Raw genomic sequence first — 24885 nt, 5'->3', positions numbered from 1 at the left:
ACATTCGACGTGACAGGCCTTCAGATGGTCCTCAGGGCCCTCCAGACGGTCCATTTTTGCTGCACCCTTATGGCAATTGTGGACTGTCTTGGGGGTCCTGAGGACCAGTTTAAAGACCTCTGTTCTAGTTTAACTGTGAACCAAACTAAACAATAGCACACTCTTCAGGACACACCCTGAACACACTCGATTTATGTCAGGTAAGCAAACACTCGGTGAAAAGTCACACTGCATGAATGAGCACCTTGTGTTTGTGTAATTCACTGTTCAACCTTTACTCCAGAAATCATGTTTAAACTGCTGCACTCCTCACAATTGCCTACCTCTATTAACTGTTAAGTGTCTGAAATGTTCAGGTGCAAATTCAGCATGACACATGAACACAGAAAACATTTGGATTGGCTGATTGTGGATGGGCAGATCCAGGCTGTAGTAGCCTTTTTGGTTATCGTTGAGATTGCAAAGATGGTTTGAAAAATGGCCACATGGTCACATCTATAGTAAGGCTAGGCAAGTTTATTTATATAGCACCTTTCAAACACTGCTGTCATTCAAAGTGCTTTACAAATGAGAAAATTCAGAGTCAGAGTTGTTTAAAAAAAGTAAATGCAAATAGAAAAACATAATTAAAACCACAATTAAAACTTCGAAACAATAAATTTAAAAGAGAAAATCATTCAATTAAAAATCAAATTAGAAATTAAATTAGGATAGTTAAATAATCAAATTTAAAACAAAGTTGGATTAGGATTTTAAAAATGGTAATATTATAAGAAACAATAAGACAGTGATGTGATGTATAATACTTAATAATATATATATTTTCAGCTATGTATAATATTCCTGACAAACTCTAGTAGTAATCTTGTAGCAACCTAATATAAATATATTCGAATAAATCGTATAAATAAATCAAACATAAATAAGTTCTAATTAACAGATATAATTTATTCATAATATTTATTTTAAAGCCCCTAAGCCTATAAACCTTATTATTATTATTATTATTATTATTATTTTTTTAATTCCTATGGTTACACGAAGGGAAGATTTTTGTCAGTTTAGTCGTTACCTAAAGTACTTCTACTGGTGTCGAAGTGAAAGTCTGTCCATCTCTAGTTTGACCGGACTGGTCCTGACTGCAGCTGAAGCTCCGCCCCTTCAGACTAAATCAGCACGGCCGTACGTGAGCGCGGAAACATTTACAGCGGGGTTTCGTTTCAGCACGGACAAAGTGATCTAGGTACGTAGAACTACAACCGATCATATATACACAAATACACAAATCCGTGTTTTGTAAGCGTTCAGTTACACACGGGCTGCTTTCACACAGAGACCGACCTAAAACAGCGTGTTTCCAAAATGAAAGTCACCTCAGTGATGTCCTTGCTCCTAAAACTCAGCCTAAAGTCCTTTCGCTTTCGTGAGCCTGATGTATACAGTACTGCCTCTGTGCTTATGTTGGGGCTCTTCACTAAATATGCCCACTTTTAAGAGTTTTTCTGTTGTCTGTCATTATTACTGCTGTTTGTAGTACCCAAGTCGTTATTGTTCTGCTCCAGCTGACTGTATTGAGCATGGCGGTGTTCTCTAAAGAGTATGGCTATGTGGTGCTCACTGGAGCAGCTACCTTCATCCTCATGAGCCATCTGTCTTACTCTGTGGTCAAGGCACGCATCAAATACAACGTACAGGTGAGTGCACAGCTTACACCGCAGGAGCACATGCTGACACACACCTGCCTCTGTGTTAAATGCCAGCCAGAGGAGATGATCTGTAGTAAGGACGTTATTTCAGTGCCCTTGAACTCAGCACAAGCTCCTTTTCTTTTCCTAGTATCCCAGAATGTACAGTGATGACCCAGAGACCGGCCATATCTTCAACTGCATCCAGAGAGCTCACCAGAACACGTATGTGCCACACTAGACAGCACATCATTAAAGAGAATGGCTTTGAAACAGAAGCATAGAAGACAACACTTGTGTGTTTTAGTTAGGAAAACACAGTAGATGCCACTAAACCTATATATTCTGCACATTTTACATGGCATGATCAACATATGATACTTTGCGCATTATATATGTTTACAGGCATATCTTTCTGTAGCTGTTTTGTTGCATATACCATGTACCTTTGTACTGTCTCAGGGGTCCTAAGGGCCAGTTTGAATGTATACTTAATAATATAGAATATTTTCACCTATGCATAAAATTCCTGTCAAACTCTAGTAGTAATCCAATATATAAATATATTCAAGTCATATAAATGAATAAAATATAATTAAGTTCTAGTATATAATATATAGTTGTGATTATTGCTGGGTATCGTTAAAAAATTCATTATCACTTCAGATTCCTGAATTATACTTTTTCAGTACCTTCTTTTAAATTATAAAAGTATAAAAAATACGAAGTGGGCGTGGCTTAAACCACACTGCTGAAAGTGGGTGTGTTTATGGACAGCAATGGATTGCAGACTAATTAAGTTGTGATGACATTACCAACATGTATACAGAATGTAATTTAGACAGCCAACCAGCAGTCTAGATTTTGGAACAAGCATGCTTATTGGCTCACGGATGCTGCCAAGATCAGCTGCTTAGGTAATCAAATTTGGTATTGAGTGAGAATTTTTTGAGATTTGATAGTATGGATATAATTCAGTCTGTACAAAAAAGATGTACAATTTTTGATACCCAGCCCTTGCTGAGATGCAAATGTACTTGGCCAATAAAGTCATTCTGATAACAGCTGAATGGCCACTTCATAACAGTTTAATAGGTACCATGTTCTTTTCTCTTTCCTTTACAGTAATGAAATCTTACCCCTATTCCTGTTCTTCTTGTCTGCTGGAGGCATACACCATCCTGTGAGTACGGTCAGACACAAACGTTTAGGTCATCCTCAGCGAATAGTCATCTTGACGGTTTTCTCTGTGTCTTAGCGTCTGGCCAGCAGCTTGGGAATGGTTTGGATTGTCAGCAGAGTAGTGTATGCACATGGATACTCCTCTGGAGGTGAGTAGATATGTTTTACTTAAGACATCAGCGATGTTGTATTTGTATGATGTCTAGCAGATTAGCTAATACATCATAGATGTGTCTTTTCAGCCATAGTATGGAGTGAAATGTAAGATGATGTGGAATCAAAGATTATGTATCTCTATACACTAGTAAAAATAACCTTATTGCTTCTAATTGTTTCATATATACCATAAACATCATAATTATTACTCATCCTCTATTCTGTTGTGTTTTCCTGGGCAGAGCCTGATAAGAGGAAGCGTGGCAACTTTGGGATCGTGGCTTTGCTGGGTCTATTTTGCTGTACTGTGGACACTGGCAGAACCATGCTTGGGTGCAACTGCTTACCCAAGTGGCCCAGAGGGTTTTTTAAAACTGCCTAAATGAAGCAAACAGATATTACTGTGCGTTTCTGTTCTTTAATGTTTGTCATTAATTAGTCAGTTTTGTCAATAACAAAAAGTAAATCACAATCAAAGACAGAAACGTGTGCAAGTTTTTGTGACATCAGCCATCTGTAGGCTACAAGCGATTCATCCATCCTTATACAATTATTAACTGCACTTCTTATCCAAATGTAGACCATTTACACTTCTTATGTTCAGCACCCCAAGTCATTCATTGAAGCAAAATCTGCAGTAGAGTATTCTACCTCTACCAGTCGTCATCATTGTTTGTTGCTTGTAGACTGTGCCTAAGAGTCTGTCTCTAGTAGAAAGCCCCACTGTCTGAGCAGCGCCCCCCGCTTAGCTGGAGGAGTACCAAAATACTCTCGCTGGCGAGGAGAATAGTTCTCTTCTGCAGGTATGATGTCTCTGTAGGTCCAATCCTGCCAGCGGTAGTTAAATCTCTCCAGCAGCTCTATCCTGGCCTCCTGTGAGCTGACACAATCAGCGGGGGCTACCTGATGCATTTCTTCACCCACTTCAACATCCTTCCACACCAGCAGAGCACGGATGGCAAACCAGCCCCCCAGCCGAGGGTGTATACACACTCCGAACATCTTCTGTAAGCATGGAAGGAGAAGTGTGAAGCTTCTGAAATTAAGTAACTAATGAATTTTGTTCATTAGGCTTAAGAAGCTGAAGTTCATACAAGTTTCCAAAATTCCTAGAAACTGAAGTTAAAATGACTGTGTAATTTTAGTCAGGTGAAGCTTTTTATATCAGCTGGATCACAACAGTGTCCAAAACAGGGGTGGGGTACTAGGGAGCCAGATTGCTGCCCAGTCTGGTGATTTTCCCTGCTCAAACACACCTGACTGAACTAATCAGTTCATTGCAAAGTTTGGATGATAAGTTAAGACTCTGCGGGCCCTTGGTTCTCCACCCTGGTGTGAAAACATGTCATGCAGGTCACATATATTAAGCACTACTATCTCATCTTGGGCGGTCAACCTTGTTAATACAATATGCTACTATGGACTTAGTTCAATGCTGTCTGGAAGAGACAGTCCACACAGTTGTGGATCACTGCACAACTTGATTAAGAGTCCAGGTTAATATCTGTCACATGCACAGGTGCACAACGCGATATATCACATTGTAAAGAAAGTAAATTAATATATGTTGATACAAATAATTACCTGTCATGTGATGGTTAAGGCACTCGAAGTTTAATATGTTATGGATAAATGTAAATGGAACAAGCTGGTTAACTTTGTTAAGAAGTGTTTTTAGAATTTACTGGCACTCTAAGTTTTAATAAAAAAAAAATAAAAAGAATTGATAGCAATTCATTAAAAAGAGCTCTGATGTTGGTTGCAGGTTGAGAACTACGGTTTTAGTAAACAATTCCAACATTATGCCCCTAATACTGCTTTACATATTAATAAGTATGCTTCATCTACAGCTTATTATATTGCATGCTGAAAGCTGCTGCCACATATGAGCTATATGACATTCTGAAAAGAAACTGCAGTAGAAAAAAAAAAATACATCAACAAAAGCTGCTGCATATGTCACTAGTAAATATATGAAATATGTTATGAAATAGTCCTTTACCTTGTTCCCCCATGGTGGATCTTGGATATCTGACTGCTGGTAGTAGTGTGCCGCCCCTGCTACATGAGCTGCAGTCTGAGCCAGAAATTTTGGTTTTCTGCTGGGCAGCATCTCATAGTCATAAGCGACGTCCACAGATCGGTCAGGAAAATGCTGAGAGGGCAGAAGAGAATAGAGGGAAGAGAACACAACATACTTTTGAGACCATGACAGCAAGGCAGTGAGAGTATTGACGGTTCCTAACTTAAAAAGGTCCTCAAATATAATCACTTGAAATGAAAAAACTGCTCTAATGGGTAGGTCCGATGTACCTCAGAGAGACAAGTGGAGATGGCATGAGCTACACACTGGTCTATAGGATCTCTGATGGCTTTCCAGGAACATTCCTGTAGGAATGGCAGGAATAAGTTCTCAAACATGGACGGGGTGCTCAGAACTACCACTGCCAGAGTGTCTGCTGAATACTGGAGGTGATGGTCCTGAGAAACAACTGCATTGTACCATCCAATCTGTGTAGAGACATATACATACGCACATTATTTCAAATAGAGTTGCCATGAGGACTTGCCTTCATACACACTTTCTTTGAATTATGAGTATTCCTGCATGCAAAGTCAGACAATGTCACTTTACAGATATGCTATGTATGTTCTTAAAGAGAAGCCCCACCAATTTTTCAAAATTTTCACATAATTCCATTGTTTATAATGGTGGTCATAGGAACCAGATGTCACAATGTCTATAACACAAATATATCCAGTTTATTTACTATCCAAAACCATCAGTGAACCTACATGTGAGCTTTAATATGTAATGTCTATGATGGTAAAACAGTGAAAAACCTGAACAAATACATTTTCTTAGGGGACTATTTTGGCTTACAACTTCCTATATGAAAACTCCTCTGTCATGAATGGATTAAAATAAATGGACTAACAAGGCATTTAGGCCAACACTTTATCAAAATCTATCAAAAACGAAGTCTCGGGCATCAGGCAGTGTTCATAACCAGTTTGTGGAATAACTTTATGTAAGAGAGCTTTAAGAGACATTAAACTCTTCAGATGTCTGGTTCCTATCACAACCACTGTGAAAAATTCAGTAAGTCGGTAAGTTTCTTTAGAACAGAGCATTTCATACCAAACCACTCTAAATTACAGGGTGTCCCAAAAAAACTGACATCATTTCGTAGTATAATAACAGCCAATTCTCCCTCAAGTGATCTCAAATTTTAACAAAATGTGTAAAAACTAACCAAGTTTAATTTTTAATGTTTTTTTTTTCAGGTTGAAGAATTGCGTTCACTAAAAATGAAAAAAAGGCATTTTGTGTGTTAGAATATGCTCGAACATACTCAAACAAGAGTGTGCAGCATGCATTTTCGAGAAAATTCAATAAAAATGCACCAACTGGAGAGCAGAATTTGGACATGGCACAAAAAATTGACCACGGTAAAGTTAGTTTTATTTTCGATATTCGTCTTTTCGGTGCTAATAACATTTGATCGGACTACGGTAGTCAGTAAAGACTTACATATTCATGACAGTACGACCACAGAGAGTGATGCACACCTGTTCTTTTGCAGTTTGGGTGACATTTAACGTACCGCTATTTTGTGTTAATACCATAGAACTGAGACAAGTTTTTCAGTCGGAAGGAAAATCATGCACTTCTAGACCACACCTACATCCATGCACACGCCTCTGTTTTCCTCCAAAGCATTTCAGTGCATTTAAATACATATTTTAATTGTTCATGCTAACAATAGACACCGCCAGACAATAAAACGTCAATAGCTCCATAAACACTGTGTCCATACACATCTGATTAATTGTGTTATTTGTTATTATGGTTAGAAATACACACCACTTTAATTTAGAAAAAGGACTTTGAATTAACCTGTAACTAAAATGTACTTGCCAATACTTGTCCTAACAGTACTGAGCATACCTTACCTGTAAAAACTGATATTACCTGTATACTGATATAGCTAGTTAGCTTGATGACGGAGGTTCAGTAATCGATTAGCAGTCTTGAAGGTTCAATAGATCCTTAACCACCTAAAATATTAGTTTAAAAAATGAGAGTGTAGAAAAGAAAATGTCTTATTTAAGTGGATCAAAATACAAATCAAAAGTTGTTTAGATCCATCAAACACTGAGTCAGATGTAAGTTTTAAATCTTGTACATTTTTTTCATTTTGAATTTCGATAACATTTTAGACACTGAAAATTTAAATCAGCAGTGTTTGGTGCAGATAGGTTTCAGTAATGACACACAAACTTTGAATTTTACTTGAGGATATAATGTAGCTAAAATACTGCTTAGATTCAAAGTGCAGCATTCACTGCAATTAATGCAACTGAAATGCTTTTGAAGGTTAAAATACAAATATTTATATAAAGTAATTATTGCAGTACATTAAAAACTCAAAAGTTGTGTATGATTCCTGTAACTTACCTGCACCATACACAATTGTTTGTAGTGTTGGGTGTAATACAGCTGAAATGCTAATGAAATTCAAAATTGATAAAAGTTAAATCAATATATCCAAAATTTAAAGATTGCTGACACCTCACTGCACCATACACAACTGTTTTTAATGTTGTAAATAATGCAGCTAAAATATTATTGAAATTCAAAATACATAAAATTAATAAAATGTAGTTACAGCAATATATCAAAAATCCAAAGGCTGTGCATCACTGCTGACACCTTGCTGCACCATATACAGCTATTTTTAATGTTGTACATAATTTAGCTGAAATATTATTGAAATTCAAAATACTGAAAAAAATTATAAAAAGTAATTACAGTAATATATCAAAATTCCAAAGGGTGTGCATCATTGCTGACACCTCACTGCACCATACACAACTGTTTTTAATGTTGTAAATAATGCAGCTGAAATATTATTGAAATTCAAAATACTGAAAAAAATTATAAAAAGTAGTTACAGCAATATATCAAAAATGTAAAGGCTGTGCATCATTGCTGACACTGCACTGCACCATAGACAGTAGTTTTTAGTGTTGTATGTAAGATGGGCAAAACACTATTGAAGTTAAAATTAAATAAAAAAATATAACGTATTTATTGCATTAGATCCAAAATCCAAAAGGTGTGTATGACTGCTGACACTTCACTGCACTGTACACAATTCTTTGTAGTGCTGTATGTAATGTTACTGGAATATAATTGAAATTCAAAATATATTAAAAATTATTTAAATGAGATATTGCATTAGATCCAAAATCCAAAAAATGTGTATGATTGGTGATACCTAGCTGCACCATACACAGTTATTCTTGGTGTTGTATGTAATGTGGCTGAATTATTGAAGTTCAAAATAAATAAAAATTTATATAAAGCAGTTATATATAGTTATATATAAAAAAATATTTAAATGAGATGTTGCATTACATCCAAAATCCAAAACTTGTGTATGATTGCTGACATCTTGCTGAACCATATACAATGGTCTTAGTGATGTATGTAATGTGGTTGAAATTCTATTGAAATTCAAAATACATAAACATTAATATAAAGTATAAAGCTATTTCAGCTAAATTATATACAACATTAAAAACAGCTGTGTATGGTGCAGTGTCAGCAATGATGCACAGTGTTTAAATTTTGGATATATTGCTGTAACTAATTTTTATTAATTGTTATGTATTTTGAATTTCAATAATATTTCAGCTGCATTATTTACAACATTAAAAACAGTTGTGTATGGTGCAGTGAGGTGTCAGCAATGATGCACAGCCTTTGGATCTTTGACATATTGCTGTAACTACTTTTTATTAATTTTTGTGTATTCTGAATTTCAATAATATTTCAGTTGCATTATTTACAACATTAAAAACAGCTGTGTATGGTGCAGTGAGGTGTCAGCAATGATGCACAGCTTTTGGATTTTGGATATATTGCTGTAACTACTTTTTATTAATTTATATATATTTTGAATTTCAATAATATTTTAGCTGCATTATTTACAACATTAAAAACAGTTGTGTATGGTGCAGTGAGGTGTCAGCCTTTGGATTTTTGATATATTGCTGTGACTACTTTTTATTAATTTTTATATATTTTGAATTTTAATAATATTTCAGCTGTATTACACCCGACACTAAAACAATTGTGTATGGTGCAGTGAGGTTTCAGCAACCATACACAACTTTTGAATTTTGAATGTACTGCAATATTTACTTTATATTAATATTTGTATTTTAACCTTCAAAAGCATTTCAGCTGTATTAATTGCAGTGAATGCTGCACTTTGAATCTAAGCAGTATTTTAAATGTTCAATATCTAAAATGTCGAAATTGAAAATGGAAAAAATAACTTAAGCCTGACTCACTGAGTTTTTGATGGATTTAAAAACGTTTTGAGTTGCAATTTGATCCACTTAAATAAGACGTTTTCTTTTCTACACTCTTATTTTTTAAACTAATATTTTAGATGGTTAAGGATCTATTGAACCTTCAAGACTGCTAATTGATTACTGAACCTCCGTCATCAAGCTAACTAGCTATATCAGTATACAGGTAATATCAGTTTTTACAGGTAAGGTATGCTCAGTACTGTTAGGACAAGTATTGGCAAGTACATTTTAGTTACAGGTTAATTCAAAGTCCTTCAAAGTTCTAAATTAAAGTGGTGTGTATTTCTAACCATAATTTAGAGCAAATAACACAATTAATCAGATGTGCATGGACACAGTGTTTATGGAGCTATTGACGTTTTATTGTCTGGCGGTGTCTATTGTTAGCATGAACAATTAAATATGTATTTAAATGCACTGAAACGCTTTGGAGGAAAACAAATGCGTGTGCATGGATGTAGGTGTGGTCTAGAAGTGCATGCTTTCTCTTCTGATTGAAAAACTTGTCTCAGTTCTATGGTATTAACACAAAATAGCAGTACGTTAAATGTCACCCAAACTGTAAAAGAACAGGTGTGCATCTCTCTCTGTGGTCGTACTGTCATGAATATGTAAGTCTTCGCTGACTACTGTAGTCCGATCAAATGTTATTAGCGCCGGAAAGACGAATATGGAAAATAAAACTAACTTTACCGTGGTCGTTAAATGTCACCCAAACTGCAAAAGAACAGGTGTGCATCTCTCTCTGTGGTCGTACTGTCATGAATGTGTAAGTCTTCGCTGACTACCGTAGTCCGATCAAATGTTATTAGCGTGGAAAAGACGAATATGGAAAATAAAACTAACTTTAGGTTACCGTGGTAAAAAATTGAAAGAGGCAGGCTGTCTGTGCAGGGCGAAGGGATCTGGACGACCACCAGTATCGGAAAATTGGGTGATATTTCCCTTTAGACCGTTGAACAGCATATTTACAGCCACATGCAGACATTCTGAGCATTACGCGCAAATATATTCTACATTCTGATATGGTAAAGCTAGCTGGTTTGGTTTTAGAGTTAAACTATCTTTCTGAACTAAACGTACTGACGTAACCCACTACACTGCAGCTAAAAGATCTAGAAGATTCTGAAGGAGTCTTCCTTAGCTATGCGCTAGGCTACAATCGCCTGTTAAACAGAGAACGTGTTTATTTAACCACAAAATAATATCGCATTGCTCTCTAGGATGAACACTATACCTTGAAAGGATAAACTTCAAAGCCTAACGACTTCAAAGACTCCCTTAGCGTCCCGACAACTTTTTCCACACCGTCACAGGAGGTCGCCATTTGGAACAGTGGAGATTTCCCGACTTACGGGAGTTCGATATCCAGTTACACATCGCGTCCCACATCGATACAGTCCCACTGTTACATTATCTCACATTGATAAAAATGGTCATGATTAAAACAGCCATTCAATATCGCCTTTCATACCTTATTAAAATAACAAGACACAAACAAAGAAAGACATTTGTGTGTTTTAACTTCATTTCCCAGAATCCTCAGCCAAGGCTGCGTCCCTCTAACGTGTTGACGTAATTCACAGAGGCTCCAGCTTTTAAAAAGTGACTCTGCTGGCTGTTGTAAGTCTGCTTTGCCTGTATGTGAGACGATAATTGTTTTGTGTTAAATCTCGCTCTTATTTCAGTGGTGTGTGGCCACTCTAATATGATATATTTACGGCTGTTTAAATGTCCTGAAGGAAAGAAACCGGACTCAGTTTGTCGTACGTGAGCGTGTTAATATGTTGAGGTGACTAGATTAGCTAGCCAGACAGCTAGCAGTGTAATAACAGCGGGTCAGCTGTGTAAATAACTCTTGCTAGCGGTGTTGTGTGGGAGTAGCTAAGGTTTCAGATCATCAGATGCTTTCTGTATGCAGTACAAATCATCTGACACTCACGAAAACGGCATAAACCACAGGGCGAGTTGGATATGTTTAGAGCCTGCACTGCATTAACAGCTTACTGTGACTGGAACTCATCCAGAGAGTGGAAGGGGACCTGAAATGGCCAAGTTAGCTAATGTGAACTCTAATAGTCTGCGTGTGAATGCATCGCCTCCAACCGCTCAGCATCAACTAAACTGAGAACTGGGTTTCTGCTTTCTTTTGCAGGCTGACAGAATGAACTGGGACAATCAGCTGAGCTCTATTATATCTGCAGCTGATGGCAGTGTTGCTAAAATGCGGGTAAGAATCATAATTTAACCCTATGTGGCTAATACTTTGAACAGGTTCTGAAGACACTGTCCTAAATGTATTCACTAGTGTATACTGTTACAATACTTAAAAAGTAATGTATTCAGAATACATTTAGAATACACTGAGAATCGTTAAGACCTTTTTTTTTAATTCATTTCATACTGTTTCTTGCTAGTACTCGTTGGCAGATTTCTTTATGTAATTGTTTTGTTAATACACTTCTTAAAATAATGCTTATCATTTAAACGAAGAAAATCACCAATGCAAACATGTCCACTACTGAGGAGATTATTAGTTTGATCATCCCTTAAAAGAGCGCAGTAACACTGAGATTAATAACTGGCTCATCAGCTTGATTTATAAGTCTACTCTGACTTTAGTGTGATTCTATTCTGATTCTAATATAGATAATAAACAAGCACTGATGGTGTTTATTTTGTAGATTTATTTTTTTTTATTTAGCGAGAAAGTATACTCTTAAAAATGTAAAAAGTATCTCTATTCTGAATACTGCCTTTTCAAAATGTAACTTGGACTGAATGCAGATACTTACTTTTTGTATTTTAAATATGTATTCACAATACTTGTATATCAGTACATCCCAATCCTTCAGCATATGCTGAAAATATACAGAATGGGCTGAGTATTTCCCTGTTCAATGGCTAATACTCACTGACAGGTTCCAGTTGCTGCTGTACCATTAAGCTATGGCTACAGAATAATTTTTGAAGTACACTGTTTGTTTTCAGGTGAAGTCTTTGACCACTAGGTGGCACCCCATTGTATCTCTGTAATAATTTAGCTCAGCAGCTAGGATCATGAATAGATTGACACAGATTGAAATGTGTGGTGCTTTGTTTTACAAGGAACGGCTTACCACACATGGAAGGCTTTCCAGAGGAAGAGAAGGTAATTCCATGAATGCTGATCTTCTTTATTTACGTTTTATTCTGTGAAATGTATGGGGAAGTATTAATATGACTTTTATTATTATTATTATTATTATTATTATTATTATTATGACTTTTTATGGGATATGTGGTAATGTGGCACGTGTTAGGTTGTTTTAATGTGTTCCAGCTCTGTTCCCTCATTCTTGCACTTTACTTAATCTTTGTTATACACTGTGTTCTAATGGACCTAAATGGTAAAGGCAATTTGGTGTGGCAATAAGGAATCCCGAACCTTTCTTACATCCTTTATTTTTAATTCCATTACTGTTTCCCCTTCTTTTTGTAGATGTGTATCCGGTGAGAGAGAAGAGTCATGCTGTGGGTCTGGATCCACTTGTGCCCCCTCCTCTCCCCCAGGCATCCTCCACTCTCAGCGGTGCTGTTCAGTGGGCAGATCTGGCAGGCTTACAGGCCCAACTCCACAGCCATAGCCAGGTCCTGTTTGTGTCAGTGTGTATGACGCAGAGTGAGAGCAAGTAAATGAGTGCAAGAGAGATAAGACATAATTCACTTTGTAACATTTCTAGCCATATATCAACACATTGATGGAGGATATTGTTATATTTGTTGTTCTGCAGACGATTGAATTCCTAACGCAGAGCTTGCTGACAGTGGAGAGAGAGAGAAATGCTCAGCAAAGACAAATACAGACATTACAAGGTGAGTCTCTCTCTCTCTCTCTCTCTCTCTCTCCCTCTCTCTCTCTCTCTCTCTCCCTCTCCCTCTCCCTCTGAAGATTGGTGATTAAAAACAGACACAGACATTGAGCACTGAACTCAATAATGTAAAATAATCAGACATATATGCATATTAAATAGTCCTGAGAGCTGCTCTGCATTGCCTGCTTTCCACTCTGATCTTGCACATAATGCTGCAATATTTACAGGATACAAACATGATAAAATTCTTCCCATAATTTTGTCTTCTCAGTACAATTGAACTCTCCTTTCAGGAGAATGTTCTGAAGTATATTTGGGCTGTTTAGCTTCTAGTTGAGCTTAGCATCCCATTTAATAGCCTGTTTTCAGTGCTAAAAAACAGCCACTCTAGATTTTAATTCAGTGGGGTGAGCACCGCTGGGCAGTGCACTACAAATACACAACAGAGCTGCTGTTCTCAGAACAATAGACTGGCCACCCCAGAGCCCAGACCTCAACATCACTGAATGTGTCGTGGAAGCTGAAAAAAAAACATGGAATATTACACTTGTACTTAATGACCTTTTTGACTGGAAATTAAATAAATTAACTTTTGCACAGGACTGTTTATGAAACATTGCTAAATAGACATCTATGCTACTGTCCTACCATCTTCGAATTGCTTTTGTTGACAAAACCTTATAATAATACAGCCTGACTTTGAATTCAGTTCATTAAAAGTACTGTCTTTAATGTATGCATGCCTCCAGATGAGATGAGGAGGCTTGAGGAGAGGTTGGAGGACCGGGAGAGGCAGAGGGAGCGAGAGAGGGAGAGAGAGAAAGAAGGAGAGAAGGACTCGGGGGCGGAGAGACGGCTGGAGCAATGGAAGAGAGAAGTGGGACGAGAGTTGAGCAGCCTCAGAGGCCACATTGACAGGGCCACGTCGCTAGGCAACCAGGAGGAAAGGTCAGTGGCGTCGGCTAGGCGTTCTAGCATTCAGGTGTGTGATGAAAGGTTACCTGTCCGTCAGCAGGTGACTGTTCCTTGCTTTAAATGTTGCTCCTGTTTAAAGGCAGATTCTGCAGTTATAATAGCAGAGAGGCACTGTTTGGTGTTTGTAATGGTTTTGTAATGCTGGGTGGCTTCAGTTTCAGCTCTAAACTGCGCAGAGAGGAGGTTGAACAGCTCAGGAGAGAGGTGGACCTGCTCAAAAGCAAGTTGAGTGAGTTTACTTACAACCATACATTCCCATTGTTTATGCAGCTATGTCCATATACACCGTAGGAGCAGTTCACTAAAAAATCAAATTTACACAATTTTCTCCTTACCCCCAACATAAATGTTCTGCCGATACAGGTTTGGTGTCTGAAATTCTTGTTTTGGACTGGAGTTGAGACTAACTTATTATTAAACTGCATTAGGAATTCCACCAAATTTTCAAAATTTCTGAATAACTCACTGAGTCACTGAGTTGCAAACAGTCATTCAGTGTTGTTTGATAAGAAATGGTTTCTGGTAGACAAACTAACAGACTGAGATTTCTTTGTGAGAGTGGTGATAGGAACTAGGGCGCACAATGGCCTTTATTCTTTAAAGTTTTGTGCGATCAAATCTGGTCCTAAAACAATTGCGCGTAAATTTCATAGACAGTTTTGTAATTCATCAGTTTCATCTTTGGTATGTCTGTGCAACCTCTACAATTATGTCTGGTAGACTAAATTTGAGGGGAATATTTATACTTGCTTTGCGGTTAAATAATAAATGAATATCGATAACATCAATAATATCAGCAATAACAGTACATAAGAAAATAACAGTGAAAATATTAATAATTGTGCACACAGCAATCCCTGTACTAAAAAGGCTATAGTAGTTTTTTACATGCAAACTGAAAAACAAATGTTGCAGCTATAGATTCCATTAAGTGACTTTTGCTCTGTACTACTCATATCGTAAAAAAACTGCCTCCCTAAAATACTAAAGTTTACATAGTACACAAGAAGCCAACTCATACTTCAATATTATCTCTCATGCAGCCAGCGTTTTATAAAAATAATCACACTACACAATCGCATCACCCTACCATTTGAAAAAAAGGCTACTGTAAAGCTGTTTAAGCTCTGGCCAGTAGAGGGGGCAGGGCACTTCCTGCTCGACCCCAAACTCCGCCTATGAGGACAACCATTGACTTATGGGCTGCTGAATTATTTTGTTTTATTATGCCTCTGCAAATAATATAAATAATAAGGTATAAATAAGTATAAATGAGGTACTTGGGTGGGTGCTTGTTTCTAAGCACTGAAGCTTAGTCATCAAGTCACCGCTTGTTTTGTTGCCGTGCGGCAGTTTCATGAATCAGACAGTTTGTGCATCAGGATGATCAAATCTGCACTTGTTTCTGTGCAACTTTGATGGATTAGGGCCAATGTCTACAATGCAAATATAGCTATTTTTTTTACTCTCCAAAATGACCAGTGAACCTTCATCTGTACGAGTTTTTATATGTAGTGTTGATAAGGGTAAAATAATGGCACATTTGAAAAAACACTCTTATATTTTGCCTTACAACACCAGTCTAGTTCCTTTCATCACCACTGTAAACAATCCTGACTCAGTACGTTTTATGGTACCTTTGACCTCAAACTACATGGATTTATTTATGCTGAAATTTTGAAAAATCAGTGGAATTCCCCTTTAAAGCAAGAGTGTTTTTTGTATTTTTGTCTATTTATAAATAACATTGTCATACAATGTCAGTAATCACATAAACAAGTCTATTTGAGATTACTTGGCACGGTTTCAGGCAAGTGATGTGATGCTAACAGGTTCAATAAAAGCTTTCATTATTTATTAGCTACATTAGCCTCGTAAATCCCGTGCAAAACTAATCAGGAAAAATACAGATGCCAAACATGTGTTAGCGGAATGACTACATTTTGGAAAGGGGGAAAATTGTGTAACTTTAATCCTTCAGTGAACCATGGCTATATTAACACTTAACTTGGAATTTATCCATTTATTTCTCATTTTATTACTGGTCCTCTATTAATTCTTCAGCATGTCCACTGTGATTATAGCCGTACTAATTCACCAAGGTTGACAGCCGTATTTTTCAGGCTGTCTGTTGTAATGTGGGTTGTGTAATGTGACAGACAGAGAACCTACTGCATTGCTGTCACCATATTTTAGTGTCAGGACCCTGGAATTGCATCCAACAAAAACACATAGCCTGCCAAACTGCACCCTCAGCCAACATACACAGCACAAAAATATACTGCACAAAAATAAGAACAGCACCTTGAAACTAGGCTCCTGCATGCACACATGCACACATGTACGCACATACTAGCTCATGTCTCTGATGATGAGAGGATGTGGTGATCTCCTGTTCTCTAAATCTTACCCTGCATGCATGTGTGTGTGTGTGTTTATAGTGAGGCAAGAGGAGGATATGTACCAACAGCAGTCAGAGGCAAGAGAAACAAGGAGGCAGTATGAACGCAGCTGCAAGGTATCGAATGTGACAAAGTAATGCTGGACTATTTACAACTGTATACACACTTTTAAAGCAACAGTTCAGCATAAAATTTACAATAATAATAATAATGTATACATTTTTTCCCTTACTACAAATGTAGTCGATCAGCCAAGACATTTTTGTTGTCTGAAGATTGTTTCCTTAGTTTTGCACTGGAGCTGTGAGGCTAATGTAGCCTATAAGTCTATAATGGAATCTTTAACACCAGCAATTAGCATCATCCAGACTGCATGTCTAAATCATCTCACACTTGCCACAGACCACATTGAGATAATAAGTAACATCAAATAGACTTGCTTATGTCTTTTCTTTAGATGCAGTGCTATACAACAGTCAGAGACACACTTCATTAATTTAATTTCCATTCAAAATGGTCATTACGTAAAAGTTATGTTTTCATACATTACACAAAAGTCTCAAGAACTAAATATGATTTCAATGTTTTCGGTATTTAGTGTGTCCACCCTTTACCTTGATTACAGCTTCCATTCTTCTTGAGAGATTCGCTTTCATATTTTTCAAAGAGATCTGAAATTTTTCCACACCTCCAAAGTTCAGTTGGTTGGTTGTGTATTTTTCTGTGTCTTACAATCCAAGTAATCTCAAACAAATTCAGTGATGTTGAGGTCAGGACTCTGGGGAGGTCCATCAATTTTTCTAAGCACACCAGCTTCTTTGCTTGAGATACAAATTTTCTTCTTCTTGACAGCTTTACATTTTTTCAGACCCACAGCATTGATTTTTTTTTTTCGCTCACAGTGGAAGGATGGATATGTCTTTTTATTTAAGAACTAAAGCAAGCAGGAAGCTTGATTTTCTCCTGTGTAAGTACTGTTCATCTGATGGTGACTCTACCAGGTCTTGCACAGTTGTTAGGATCCACATCTTCCCTATATCTTTTAATATTTTTTTAACTCCCATTTTGGAAACTGTTTTTTTTTTTTCACTTATTTTCTTTTGAGTGTCTATATAAAGATGGACTGCAGTGTTTCTCAGCTAATAACAGTAGGAACAGCCATTCTGAGGCTGCTTATATCCATATTTATAATTAACTGTATATCATTCAGTGTCAGACACCACATAAGCAAGTCTATTTTAGATTACTTAACAACTCAAAGTGGCAAGTGTGTGATTTATTTAGTTGTGCAGTTTGCGCAGTGCTGATTAGTGAGCATAAACCTTTATTACTTGTTAGCTGCATTAGCCTTATGTAAAACTTAAGAAGCAGACTTTAGACAGCCAACATGTCTGGCTGATTAACTACGTTTGGGGTAAGGGGAAAACTGGGTAAGTTAGATTTGCCTTTTTTTTGCCAAATTATTCCTGTAGACAATAACAGAACTGTTTGAATGTACAGGTGTGTGCTAATGTCTGTGCCTTCATGGTCAGACTTCATGTGTTGATTACATGTTTATTTTCTAAATAAAAAGAAGTGAACACATCCACTACAGAGAGCACACCTTTGTATATTTTAATCTACATTTATTGTTAATAAATTTGGAAAAAAATACACTAAAATGTGGTCTCTGCAAAAGTTATGGCACATTTTATATTATTTTTTTTCAAATATGTTAACCTCAGGAAATAAAAAGAAATTGTGTACTAAAATATGGGGGAAAAAAAATTTAAGTGTGTTCCCTGCAGAATAGATGTTAATTTATTTTCACTTAGAAATGAACAAAACATGTAGTGTGACCAGGGGTTTTCAAACTTTGTATATCTGAAGAGTCGCTGTGGTGACTGTTGTGCTCATGATTGCTGTATCCATAATGGTTTCTGTCTGTACAGACATTGGAAACCCTCACAGATTCCTACCGTACACACAGTTTTGAACTGGCCAGGATTGTCTCCCAGTACCAGCACACACAGCAAGATGTACGAGAGCTCCGGTACGTACACACTCACGCATATGGATATATCACATACAATACAGACCAAAGATATTCAAACATTTTTTAAAATCAATTTTCTATCAAGCAAGTTGACAAAATTTATTTATGTTGTTACTGTTACTATTATCATTATTTTAGACATCTAATTCAGTTAGTTTTTTATGAAATATTCCACTAGTTTGCAGTGATGTACTCTTACTCTGATGTATTGTATAGGAAAGCCTTCATCTTCTTTGTTGGTACTACTCCTAACTAATTAGCACTCTTGCTTCAGTGTATCAAGCATTTAGAAGTATCTGAGAAGTTGAGAATCAGGTGGATCTGATTAGAGCTGTAATAAAACTCTGCAGGAGAACCACTTGGAGCAAAACATATGAAGAATGAATTGTTCACTACTATGGCACTCTTTCAATCAAACCCTTAATATGTTACACATATTACTGTTCAATTGTCTCATAAAAGAAGTACATTTTTGTGTTTAGTTTTAAATGACTTAAATGTCTATAAAAATGTACAACATAATAGAATAAATTTAGATTGTACTTAATGCTGTCTATTTTCTTTCTTTTTGTCTGTGTGTCACATTGGTAGACTTACAGTATCTGAACTGAAGGATGAAGTGAGAGGCCTGATTCTGAGAGACAGACTCCCCACACCTGCAGAAGTGCTATGCAAACCAAGTAACACACACACCAGCACAAACAAGCCAGTGTGGTCTTCTTTTGCTGACTGTCTCCACCCTCACCTTCTGCTTTCTGTCCAAAGCTCCTTCAGCATCAGCAGTTGCTGTGGAGACGAGTCCCCTGAGACGAGTGTTGTCTGATTCGGAAGATGACTTTAGCCCCACCCCAAGCCTTGGGGAGGTTAGCTCAGACGACCTGGACACATCCTGGCTTGGAGAATCTGGTTAGAGACACATGTGCACGCCATTCACATGCGGTCAATAATACACACACACTAGGGCTGGGCAATAAGTCCAAAAGGTTTATCATGAGATGTCCATGTCATTCAGTATTGATCCCTGACTCTTTGTATTTCCTAATGTTAAATTTTAAATCAGAGTGTTACTTTTAAACTTGAAGCACACAAGACATCTGATTTAAGGAAACTAAACCCGTTCCAATCTGCTTATACTGGATTGAAAAACTAGACAACATAAATAATTTTATCGATAATATGTGAAATATTGATATTGATTGAAAAAAAAGTTTGCTTTCAGCGATTAGCGGTATTGTTTTGTCGCCCTGGCCTGAATCACACATTCACACACATACGTTTGTATGCAAACGTTTGGACGCACCTGGTCCAAGTTAATTATCATCTTGTCTTATTTGCGCAGGCATACAAAATGCACATGCATTTCTCATCTATCCAGTAACTGCTGCCATTATTTCTATTATAATCCTGACATACTAAATACTCAAGCACAATCGCACTGGAAAAATGGTTCAGAGAAAAAGACAGAGAGGGAGAGGGAAAGAGAAAAGAAAGGAAATTTGAGGGAGAATAATGAGTGATTTCAGAAACAAGTGCAGTATTGATGTACAGAAAACACATAGCTGGGTTAGGCATGAACTGTGGCTGTATTAGGTCTATTGGTTTACTGCACTTTTCTCAGTTTAGATTTACAGGGGCAGTGCACATTAATTTAAAGGGAAATATAACAGATTTTTCAAAAATTCTGCATAATTCAGCCGTTGAGATGTAAACAAAGTCATTTGGTGCTGATGAGCCAGGGGTGCCAGTCAGAGTATGTGAGTGGAGTGGAGCAGCAGACATTTCCACTTTTCACTCAAAGCATTTCTGTAATCACTCCACTATAGCTCCACTTTGGGCTTTCTATTTCCCGTTCCTCACTCTCTTATCACTTACATGTCAGAGAAAGCCCACTCCATATGATTCATTCTTATGATTTTTATGTCTTGAATGCATGGACAAGACACTACACACTTGATTTCATTAATTATGTAATTTATGGCCATTGTTAAATGAAAAACTAGTTAAACTTTCTGTGCTACAAAGGCTTTTTTCAGAAGGTACAGGCTTGAAATGATAGCTCCATCACAAGCTGGAAAACTGGGTAAACAAATACATGTGCTTTCAACACAATTCACTTTACCATTCGTGCAAAAAATGGGGACATGAGAGTAAATCTGTGTAAAGTCTGTAGAACTTGGTTGTGATCAGTGAATTTCCAGCGTGTAGGTCTGTTGAACAGCTCCGCAGCGCAGACACTGTGTATGAATGGCCATCGTGGGCGAGCTGTAGCAGTCACTGCCTCATCACTCATGCCACACGGAGTCAGTGTGGACAAAAGGACTGTCTGGCTCACAGGATGGAGTGATACTGGAGTGATTTTACAGTGAAAAAGAACTCTGACGCTCGGACTTTCTGAAAAGCTGCTTTAGCTCTGAGCGAAATCATGTCCCCCCACTCCCACTCCACCACTCACATGTTCTGGTGCCAGTGGCTGCAGCACAAATATAGTCAATTTATTTACCTAAATATGTTTTTTGAGCTGGTATATGTAATATTGATAATAATAAAATAGTGGTAAATCCGAAAAATAGTATCTTCGTGCAGTATTGTGTTGCGCAACGACCTGTATATATGTCTGTACCATGAATGTATTAAAAAAAATAGTAAAAAATAATATAAGTTTTAGGCCAATACCTCAAAACTATCATAAATCAATGTCTCAGATAACAGGCAGCATATTCATGACAATTTCTTGTAATGACATTATATAATGTAGCTTTGAAAGGCAGTAAATGTAGTTATGCATTATCTGTGGAATTCCCCTTTTAATAAGCACTTCTAACAGTGTGTCAGTTGAACTGTGTTGGCTAATTTTCAACCTTGACAGACACACGAAAGGCAAAAGCCCTGACTAAGACACATAAAATGACATAAAACAGAAATGATGCTTAAAATAATACACATTATCTCTTTCATAACTTTATAAGCACTCTTATGGAAAGTGATGTGCTATTATTATAATACTTGAAGCTAAGATTCACAGTGAAGTGTGATAGTTAATGTCATTAGAGGTGACTTTAGTGTACACGTTTTAATGGCACTGTCCACTGACATTGCCAAGGCCCTTGCCTTTCTTGGACAAGTTCCTGTTGGAGCCATGTTTTGTCTCAAGTGAGAGCATCTGGTTGTTCCAAATATGGAGCCAAGAGATGTCTCCTGAGACCTGAAACACACACACATGCACACACTAATGTACTCACAAGCTGATGTATTTATAACGCAGCCATAACATAAGTGAGATGGGTAGGTGTATTAATATTTATTGAGGAACACATACTTTTACTGGTACTTTTTTTTTTTTTCATTCACACATGCACACAAACCCACGAAGCTGGTTTGTTCCCTGTTTCCTGTAGTAGTAATTTGGTACAGCTCTGCAGACCCTTTGCCTGAGGGTGTTTAATGCAGGAAGAGAGGGAGAGATAATTTCCTGCTCGTTCATCTCCTGAGCTGCTATATTTGGTAGAGGATTGAGCTCTCCAGAACTAGGACAGACCCACTGTACACATACCCCTCCTGTACTTTTGCACTGCGCTGACCTGCAAGGGACACTCTTGAGAGGGCTAAGCGACAACGTTTTCCCTGTCATTAAGTGGCCAATGTCACATGCCACCCGGCTTGGATGAGATGCAGACATTAGGATGTGGCTGGCAAGCTAATGTTTGCTTCCTAGCACTCGTTTTTTTTACGTGGTATGCGTAATTTTTTCGCTAAAGTAAAATTAATTTATCTATTTTCAACTGTAAAGATGCAGGTCTTTCAGTCTGGTCATTGATATAGCAGCGTGATATATGAGTTTGTGGCTCAGGCAAGCTGGTCTGTACTGGAGGAACAGCATCTAGTCACAGGCTTAAATCACAGAATTTCTTTATCCTGAAAGAAACTGTTTTTCTGCAAACTGAAATGTGTTTCGGTTGGCATTACAGGTGTTGTACCCTTGAGTAGGGGATAAAATGTAGTACCAAGTGTAAAGCAGTCAGTTGCACGTACATTTTTTGAGTATAAATTAACTGACTATTAATAAACTTCCAATCTCACAATCACAGTCCTGGAAAATGAATGTATAGGGAGCATAAAAAATGGTGTATTCACATGTGTGGTGTATTCATTGCATTGCAAATGAATACATTTCATATAAAGGGTCTACCACCCGCCTGAAAAGAAGATCTAGGGGAAGCGCTGAGCCGACATCTTTGTGTTTCTAATGGAAGATAAAGATCAGAGGAGTTCTCTAGAATTTTGCACTTAAATGCTGTAGTTACAGACCTCTGTCCAGTCGAGGTGTGTAATAAGGCATAAAATAGTCTGAAGTGGATGATTCAGCCGCATTGATTTTGGAATGTTTGAATCGATTATAATCAAATTCAGAAAAGTATGTGGTTAATTTGATGGCCAAATTGAAATTCCCTGGCTTTTTTCAAGCGTACAAGCCCAAAAAGTAAACTGCTGTATTATTTTTATTATATGTTTTGCACTGCTGTTCCTCCTGTCATATTTTGTATATTCATCAAATTTTTGCACTTTTTGCATTCAAAAATACCTTTGAATCATGCCAGAACAATTGGATCACGGTGGAATTTGAGATTTCATGATGTACTGAATTGTTTCCTACTGTCCATTAATGAAAGCTTCTTAAATGACAGTTGGTTTTCATGACTTAAGAGCAGCTATCGATGCATTTTGGTGCCTCTGGTGTGCTTAGAATGGTCGACTGCCCACATAATGTCAGTGCTGGTACTGTGGTTGTCTTGTGGTGGTATTTTTCTCTTAATGGACGATTTATAGGGAACCGACGGACCACATTCAGTAACTGTGACCCTACAAATGTAGATACACTATGTCCAAAAGTATCCAGACAGCCCTTCTAATTAGGCAATTCAGCTACTTTACGATGCACCCATAGCTGATACAAGTGTCCATTTATGCTCAGCTAGTAATACAGCTTATATAACCTCCTTAGAAAAGCAGTGTCATCTGTCTTGACAGCAGCCACATGTAAGCCTAAACCATGCCAAATGTCATGTGTCAGAAATAAGGGTTAAAAAAAAACAGCATTGGCCTGTCGAGCAGAAGAACTGATGGAGGATGGGATGATGTTTGTGATCCAGAACTGATCATCCAACACAAGTACCTGACCTCACTAATGCTCTTGGGGATAATGGCAGTCAAATCCACACAGTGATGTTCCAACATCTGGTGTAAAGCCTTCCCAAAAGAGTAGAGGCTGTTACTGCAGCAAAGGAAGGACGAACTCCTTATTAATACTCTTGACTTCAGAAGAAACTTTTGGACATACAGTGTATGTAATATTAGGTGTACCTAACAAACTAGCAAACTGTGTAGTCTATTACATATTGCTACGCACCATATTAATCTAGTTTTTTGCATTAAATCTATTTGAAATTCGTGCATTAAAACTGAAACATCAACACAAAAGGTTGAATTCTTCTTGTACAAAACAGGACTTTTGGCACTTTGTTGTGAAGCAACAAACCACACAGTGTTTTATGCTTTTTTTGTTGACTTATCAGCAACTCTCACTGTATTTTGACCAGTCTGACCCGTTGCTTTTGCTTCCTTTTAGCCCCGAAACTAAGAAGCCATAGACGAGATGCACGCTTGAGTCTGTCAGGAAGTGACCTAAGCGATGCCGGGAGTGGACTTGGGAGTGGACTTGAAAGTAACCATGACGACATAGGCGGTGATCTGGGAGGAGTTTCAGACAGTCCTCCAGAGCTCAGTCTCAGTGACCTCTGACATCAACACTGCGTTTACAGTTAGCAGTGCGCATATCTGGTCAGTTGCCTAAAGAACCGTACATGTAAAATAAAACTTAACCCTATGAAAGTGGCTTGGAGATCTGACTGACCATTCGTTTGCTCTTACTCTTAACTTTTGAATATGGCGTCTGAGTGTAGCTGACAGTATTTGTTAAATGAAGCATGTTTTCCACTCTGTGTAATCGATCTGCTCAGTGGTGAAAGCATCTTTACGAGCCTCGTGAACACACTGAGCTCTTTTTGTACTCAATCTCTCCAAACAGCTGTGCTATGAAAGGGACCCGTTAGCCCAGCTACAGTGTTTGTCTTTTTAAATTTAAAGGGATCTATTCCCGGAATATGTGGTCATCATGTTTAAGCCTAATAAACTGGGAACTTGTATTCTGA

General features: G+C 37.5%; 3 protein-coding genes across 4 annotated transcripts; 2 read left to right on the top strand and 1 right to left on the bottom strand.

The window, feature by feature from the left end:
- The first annotated feature begins 1131 nt into the window (after positions 1 to 1131).
- mgst3a (microsomal glutathione S-transferase 3a) lies at positions 1132 to 3504 on the top strand. 2 transcript variants are annotated; one of them, XM_036581534.1, is made up of 6 exons: positions 1132 to 1243; positions 1563 to 1694; positions 1837 to 1910; positions 2811 to 2868; positions 2944 to 3016; positions 3266 to 3504. In XM_036581534.1, exons 2-6 carry the CDS (start codon positions 1578 to 1580, stop codon positions 3403 to 3405), a joined length of 462 nt encoding a protein of 153 aa, XP_036437427.1. In that variant the 5' UTR covers positions 1132 to 1243; positions 1563 to 1577; the 3' UTR covers positions 3406 to 3504. The 2 variants fall into 2 exon arrangements, with proteins under 2 accessions (XP_036437427.1, XP_036437428.1); XM_036581535.1 differs by having other exon boundaries at positions 1155 to 1243; positions 1535 to 1694.
- On the bottom strand, positions 3426 to 10892 carry mmachc (metabolism of cobalamin associated C). The gene is made up of 4 exons (XM_036581533.1): positions 10651 to 10892; positions 5337 to 5534; positions 5026 to 5178; positions 3426 to 4028 (listed from the first exon to the last, which is right to left on the bottom strand). Exons 1-4 carry the CDS (start codon positions 10738 to 10740, stop codon positions 3717 to 3719), a joined length of 753 nt encoding a protein of 250 aa, XP_036437426.1. The 5' UTR covers positions 10741 to 10892; the 3' UTR covers positions 3426 to 3716.
- Positions 9946 to 24885, top strand: LOC118815423 (RNA-binding protein 25). The gene is made up of 12 exons (XM_036581532.1): positions 9946 to 9986; positions 11569 to 11643; positions 12522 to 12564; positions 12895 to 13043; positions 13187 to 13268; positions 14017 to 14215; positions 14398 to 14471; positions 16684 to 16760; positions 18576 to 18676; positions 19271 to 19359; positions 19445 to 19585; positions 24303 to 24885. Exons 2-12 carry the CDS (start codon positions 11578 to 11580, stop codon positions 24473 to 24475), a joined length of 1194 nt encoding a protein of 397 aa, XP_036437425.1. The 5' UTR covers positions 9946 to 9986; positions 11569 to 11577; the 3' UTR covers positions 24476 to 24885.

This window comes from Colossoma macropomum, unplaced genomic scaffold (genome assembly GCF_904425465.1).
Source record: "Colossoma macropomum unplaced genomic scaffold, Colossoma_macropomum, whole genome shotgun sequence".
NCBI lineage: Eukaryota > Metazoa > Chordata > Actinopteri > Characiformes > Serrasalmidae > Colossoma > Colossoma macropomum.
Note: the sequence above shows the minus strand (reverse complement) of the source record. Positions and strands in the feature narration are given on the sequence as shown.

Bases quoted from the DNA above. Each gene is read 5' to 3' on its own strand.
- mmachc (XM_036581533.1), bottom strand. From the start codon at position 10,740: ATGGCGACCTCCTGTGACGGTGTGGAAAAAGTTGTCGGGACGCTAAGG. The intron at 5,535-10,650 runs GTATAGTGTTCA...GTCTCTACACAG, and splicing joins TTGAAGTTTATCCTTTCAAG to ATTGGATGGTACAATGCAGT. The intron at 5,179-5,336 runs GTACATCGGACC...CTGCCCTCTCAG, and splicing joins TCTCCACTTGTCTCTCTGAG to CATTTTCCTGACCGATCTGT.
- LOC118815423 (XM_036581532.1), top strand. From the start codon at position 11,578: ATGAACTGGGACAATCAGCTGAGCTCTATTATATCTGCAGCTGATGGC. The intron at 13,269-14,016 runs GTGAGTCTCTCT...GCATGCCTCCAG, and splicing joins ACAAATACAGACATTACAAG to ATGAGATGAGGAGGCTTGAG. The intron at 19,360-19,444 runs GTAACACACACA...TTCTGTCCAAAG, and splicing joins AGAAGTGCTATGCAAACCAA to CTCCTTCAGCATCAGCAGTT.
- mgst3a (XM_036581534.1), top strand. From the start codon at position 1,578: ATGGCGGTGTTCTCTAAAGAGTATGGCTATGTGGTGCTCACTGGAGCA. The intron at 1,695-1,836 runs GTGAGTGCACAG...TTCTTTTCCTAG, and splicing joins GCATCAAATACAACGTACAG to TATCCCAGAATGTACAGTGA. The intron at 3,017-3,265 runs GTGAGTAGATAT...TTTCCTGGGCAG, and splicing joins ACATGGATACTCCTCTGGAG to AGCCTGATAAGAGGAAGCGT.